Source organism: Equus asinus, chromosome 6, assembly GCF_041296235.1.
Source record: "Equus asinus isolate D_3611 breed Donkey chromosome 6, EquAss-T2T_v2, whole genome shotgun sequence".
Lineage (NCBI taxonomy): Eukaryota > Metazoa > Chordata > Mammalia > Perissodactyla > Equidae > Equus > Equus asinus.
The window spans coordinates 87,599,980-87,606,214 of record NC_091795.1 but is presented as its reverse complement, the minus strand read 5'-3'; the positions used below and the strand labels follow the sequence as shown (position 1 = coordinate 87,606,214).

The 6,235-nt window shown below is 43.2% G+C and overlaps 1 protein-coding gene across 1 annotated transcript; it reads right to left on the bottom strand.

Annotated features, from left to right (window-relative positions):
- Nucleotides 1-487: 487 nt before the first annotated feature.
- RDH14 (retinol dehydrogenase 14) lies at nt 488-5,440 on the bottom strand. Its single transcript, XM_014848054.3, has 2 exons — nt 4,945-5,440; nt 488-1,567 (listed from the first exon to the last, which is right to left on the bottom strand). The coding sequence occupies exons 1-2, from the start codon at nt 5,335-5,337 to the stop codon at nt 950-952; spliced, it is 1,011 nt and encodes a 336-aa protein (XP_014703540.3). The 5' UTR covers nt 5,338-5,440; the 3' UTR covers nt 488-949.
- Nucleotides 5,441-6,235: the final 795 nt, after the last annotated feature.

The window sequence follows — 6,235 nt, the reverse complement described above, 5'->3', positions numbered from 1 at the left end:
GAGAGAATTATTTCCATCATGGCAGAAAGTTCTACTGGACAGCACCAAGTGTAAGTGTACAAGGTAAGCTTGTGGCCAGTTCAGGACAGTCTCAAATGTATATTAAAGAGCTTAAACTTTAAATAGAAATGGTTTATAAACTACTATATTTTACAAAGTCCCTTCAGGAAGACCTTCGGGAACTCCACCCCTGCAGCATTGCTATGACCTGTTTTACCTGTCCAGCTTCAACATATGAGTCAGACCTTTTTTGAAGAAAGAATTCTGCAGCTTTAAAGAAAACAAAAATGGCTGGAAACCCACTGTTAGAGGCAATTGAAAACCATCACAGGTTTTTAAGCTGGGACACAATGACACAGATTTTGGTTTTAGAAATATCACCTCTTAAAGAAGCATGCAAGATATGTGGGAACAAAAGACACAGGGCGTACCAAGACCAGCAGAGGCTAATGAGATGATAAAGGGCTAATTTCGGTACTACTTCTGAAGAAATACACAACTAAGAATTGGCATCAGTAAATTTATTCCAAGTGAGAATTCTGCACATGCACCAGGCATATTATTTCAACACAAACCCCAGCACTGCAATAATATTTAAAACTGGCCATGAAACTCAAAGATATTTGAAAAACTTCTCAAGGTGTCTACTTTAAGCCACTGAATTCTTTAATATTTGTAATCCATGCTTGTTCAATTATAATTCTTAAAATAATTGTATTTACTATACTTATTTCAGTATTCATTGTGATTATATATATTTAAACCATCTTTTCAAAAATTTTATCTTCTTCAAAAAATGATTTTAGTAACTTGAAAATATCCATATGTACCTCTAAGCAGTACTATTGTAACCAAAATTTTTCAAGTAGCAAGTGCTCAAGCCACACCATTCCTGATCGCAGCTATAACTGACATGTAGTTTTATAAACAGCTCTCTTTCACCCCGTTTCTATTTTAATATGCCAACCATGACTTCACTGATATCCCAGAGTTTTCTTGCAACAGACTCATCCATAGCTTTGGGCAATAGTTCCTCTTCTTTACAATCCCCAAAGTACTTTCCTGATACGCCTTCTACTTCAGGTGATGATGCTAAATAAATTGAAGTCTGGGCACCTTCTGCTGGAGTTTTGAAAAAAGCCCATGACACCAAATTGAAAAGTGGTTTCACCAACAGTGGGATGTGTATGTGTCTCCCAAGATTAGTCCGCACAATACCAGGGTGTAACACATTGACGGTAACGTTTGTGCCTTCCAAGCGGCGGGCTAGTTCTCTGGTAAAAAGAATGTTCGCCAGTTTGCTCCGACTATAACAAAAGCTTTTATTATAGCTTTGTTCACTGTTCAAGTCTTCAAAGTTGATGTCTCCATATTTATACAGTTTGGAAGAAACTACCACAATCCTGCTGGGAGCTGAACTTTTGAGGAGTCCAAGGAGAAGATTGGTGAGCAGGAAGTGCCCCAGATGGTTCACTCCAAACTGCATCTCAAACCCGTCTTCGGTCTTCATATAAGGGCACTGAAAGATGCCTGCGTTATTGATCAAGACGTCCAGTCTAGGCTCTTCCTTCAAATGTCAAAAAGAGAATGGCAGAAATATGAACAAAATCCTGAATTGTACCTAAAATAAAATTTTAAAAAATTCTTGCAAACTACTAGAAGTCTATAAAATGCCTCTATGAGTTTTCAACAATTGAGAGAGAAAAAACAAACAACACTTGCTTGTCTAATAGAAGCCTGGCCTTGTGCTTTTCGTGTTATCTCCTGTACTCTCAACCACTCTAGGAGCAAACTGAAGCATTGAAGTTGGATGATTTGTCCAGTATCACAGGGCTCGTAAGTGGCAAACAAAAATCTGAAGATGAAATCTTCTGACACCAATGCCCTTGCTCTTATTAGTAACCTAGCTTGCTTTTCTAATTTGGATTTTCAAACCATAGCCAGAGAGTGGATGGCAGCTAGAGAGTCAAAATACAGCATTGTTTATTCCCAGCACTACAAGTATCAATACCTGGGCAAAGTTAGACTTGCTTTATTCTGTAGTGTTTAAAGAGTAAATGGTATCAGGTGGACAGAGCAACTTCAAGTTGTTTCCTTAAAACTGACACAAGCAACAGAGGTCAGAATTGCTTTATTCTGTAGTGTTTAAAGAGTAAATGGTATCAGGTGGACAGAGCAACTTCAAGTTGTTTCCTTAAAACTGACACAAGCAACAGAGGTCAGAAATGCAAATTAAGACTGGAGAGAACATAAATCAAAGAAATATTAAGAAAAATCACTAAATAGATAATATAAACATAACAGAAACAAAACAATGAGTCATAAATACTACGTCTCACAATAACACAGGACACAGGAGGTTAACAGAGGCGGTAGGACCAACAAACACCTTTAACCTCTACTCTGACTCTAGAATTCAGTTCTTTTTTCTCCTATATGAAATCTACCTCTTTCAAGCTTCGAGGGGCCCTCAGATTAGGAGATCTATATAGTCAGAATTTTGCACTTTGACCATACCCTCCTGTAGCTTGCCAGATTAAAGTCCTAAAATTTAGACTGTCCTCAGAGGGAAGTGTTTTCATTCCTTATTCAGATAAGTTGGTTTTCCCAACCCTTTTCCTGGCTCCTCTCTGTCTCTTTTGATGGAGAAAAAGAAATGTACAACATGTTCCAGGTGTAAAGACACAGCGATGACCCGCGATTAATTTAATTTGAGGTCAAATTTCAAATTTCACTAGCCCCTTTGCCAAGTACAAGTGGAAAGAAAAATGTGTTAAATTTCACAACAGTTATCAAGCCTACCTGTCAGGGGATTAACTATTTCTCATTCTGTCTGTCTAAGCACCTTTAGCTTTTCCAATAGTCAACTTCAAAAAGAAGGCAAAAGTTCACCCGTGGGGGAAAGAAAGGAGTGTTCTTTTTCACTAATCCTTTGGAAGAGTTTCCTGTATTAATCATTTCTGAGCCATCATTCTTTGCTGGGCTTGTGTTATTTTAAGACTTTATCATTTGCTATTTTTTAAATTCTAGGAGATAAATGATATAAATACCAAGAATACCAACCTGTGGGAAATTTACACTTCCTCTTTTTCTTCTTTTAAAAAATTCTGGTTATAGTCCCTGAACTTTAGAGCCAGGAAGGAACCTAATACCCAGAAGCAAGGACAACTTAGTTATCTCTTTATATCCTTAACTTTTAATTGGTTCTGTCTCAAGTGGCCAAAGCTGTAAAACACCATAGGTGTCAGGAACGAGAAGTATGCCCAGGCCATCCACAAATTAATGAATAGGAAGACCCACTTTTAATGCTTCCAACATCTCTTATACATTAGTATTATTTCCTAACCTGTTTTACCTGATAATGAAATACTAGCCATAAAAAACAAAACCAACAAACAAAAACCTTTCTAGATCTCCAACAGCTCTCAAACTGTGCGTCAAGGTGCCCTAGGATGTCACAAGGTGCTATGGAGTATTTTAAATTTTCAAGGGAAACGAAGCGATACTCTGCTCAACACCTCAACAACTACTAGCTCCAGGTGGTTCACACCTTCAACATCATATTGTGCTATATTCCTTCTGATGATATCATATCTTTGCAAAGCTGAGGTTTTAGCAGTTGCAGTAATAAAATGCAAGCACAATGTTAAAAATCAATGCAGAATACGAAAGAAAGTGGCAATACTCAATCTGATTCCAAAATTTGAGACGTTGGTGCAGTGAACAGGTGCACATTTCCCTTTAGTAAGTGATTATGGTCATTGAAGAATTAAAGAAAATACCTTTTTTCCTCTCAGTTATGTGTATTATTTTTTCAAACAGCTTCTAAGTTTTTGGGACATAAATACTTATTAAGTTGTTTGGATCTAATTACTTACTAAATAAACTGGTAGATAATTCTTTTGGCCTATGGGCATCATGAGAAAATTAGAAAGTTTGGGAACCTCTGTTCAAGACTCAAGAGACTCCATTCATACAGGTAAGTTTCCTAGGCCCGCTAATTTTAAATCTCTCTTCTGAAAGCCCTCTTACAAGTCACCTCTGCAGGAAACCCTTCTACCCCACTTTCAACAGAGGGCATCCACTTCAGCGGCATATTCACCATCTAAACAAAGAAATCCTCCACCTCATTGGCAGGCAGCAGGAGTGCAGAAGACGACTCAGAAGGGTGGGCTCTGGAGACAGATCCTGGGCAAATTACTTGGCCTACCTGTGCTTAGTTGCCTCCCGTTGTAAAACGGGGATAATAATGCCCACAGAGTTAGAGGATTCCATGACGATAACAGCCAAGGGCATTTTAATTTCATTAAATTTTTTTTTAAAGTATCTGAAATGCTTGGAACAGCTCCTGGCACATTGGAAACCTTCAAGAAATGCTAGGTGTTATATTACTTTTATTTCTGTCCCCATTTAGGGCACATGACCACTGGGATTCCAAGCTCCAGTCTAGTCTGGTTAAGGATGGTGTTAATGAATCCCCTGGTGGCACAGAGCTAAGCTTCCCACCCCAGCAGGATTAAAGAAAAAAAAAAAAAAAAACTGCTCCCAGGTCCCTGGCTAGTAACTTCCCCTACATGCTGTCAGGCTTTCTGAGAAAGGGCTTGGTGCAGATTTTGTTTTTCTTGGGACACACGAAAAACTACCCAGAGATCTGGCGGGATCTCCTCTGGGACCGTGCCGTCCTCAAATAACAAAAGGAAATGTTCAGAAACTGGTTTATTCCCCTCTTGGGCTCCTTTTTTTCTCTCAACATCCTTGGAGGAGAGAAGACTGCCCTACCAATTTTTCCGGCCTGCAACTTTCAAGCCGCCTCAAAAACCGTTTGTTTCTACTCTTCATCTCTGTCATTCCCAAGGTCACACCCCCTGGCCTCTGGGCTCCCGTCCCGCCCGCCGAGGCCCCGCGCCGTCCCCTGCTCTCCTGCTGGCTCCCCGAGGCCCACACCTGGAGCATCTCCTGACAGAAGGCGCGCACCGAGCGCAGCGAGGCGAGGTCCAACTCCTTGACGATGAGCTCGCCCGCCCCGCCGGCGTCGGGGCCTGGCCCGGGGTCCCCGGCCTGGAGGAGCTCGCGGCGGAGCTGACCCGCCGCCTCCTCGGCGCGCGCGCGGTCCCGGCAGCCCATGATCACCCGCGCCCCCAAGCGCAACAGCTCGGCGGCCGTGGCGCGGCCCAGGCCGCTGTTGGCCCCCGTGATCAGCACGGTCTTCCCGTGCATGAGGCCGGAGACCCCGCCGCCGTGCAGCCGCTGGATGCTGGGCCCCACGAACCGCCGAGCTGCCAGCCACAGGGCCCCACCCAGTGCGGCCAGTACTGCCGCCACAGCAGCCACGGCCATAGCCGCCGGGGCCGAAGGCCCACTAGCCTCTGCGCGGGACTTCCGGGGACGCAGCGCGCCACCGGCTGAGGCCGCCACCTGTTCGCGGAGAATTCTGGGGCGCAACCTGTCGTCCCCTGAAGGGGCGGCGTAGGGCATGCTGGGACTTGTAGTTTCCCTTCCGAGGGCACCTGATTGGTTAGGAGAGTATAGCGCTGCGGGGTCACGGTGCCTCCGCAGAACCAGCGCCAAGCCTGAGAGTGAAGGTGAGCACAGGCACCGGGGTTTTCAGGCTGCTCAGGTTCCTGCCCCTGGAAATCCCAGAGTGCTGGTGGCCTTCTCTATGGGAATGACTAATACTTTGAATTTACAAATCTCTTTATAGGCAGGTTTACAAATCCCGCACTTCAGGGTTAGGACGCTGTGTTTTCCCTTAAGGGCTCCTGGGACTTGTTAAGCTTTAGTTCAATTTATTTTCACCCTCTGGAGAATGGTCCCTGCCCAACTGAATTCTGAGAAGGCCTCTTTTTTACCATAGGTGAGGCTAAGAACTTTAGCAACATGAATCGATTGGAAATAGAATTGGCCAGTGGTTCTCGAACTTTAGCGTTGCATCAGAATCACTTGCAGGGCTTGTGAAAACAAAATAACAGAAATTTCAGGGTCCCGGTATCAGAGTTTCGAATTCAATATGTCAGAGATGAGATCTGAGAATTTGCTTTTCTAACTAGTTCCCAGGTGATTCCGATGCTTATCTGGGAACTACAGTTTGAGAATTGAAGACTATTATGGCATTGGTCCGTAAAGAAAAAGTCATCCTCAAATGGTCTATTTGAAACTGGCAGAGATACAGTGGGAAAAGCTTGGACTTAGCGTAAATATAGACTTCTAAGCAGACCCCCTCTCTCACTCCCCACCC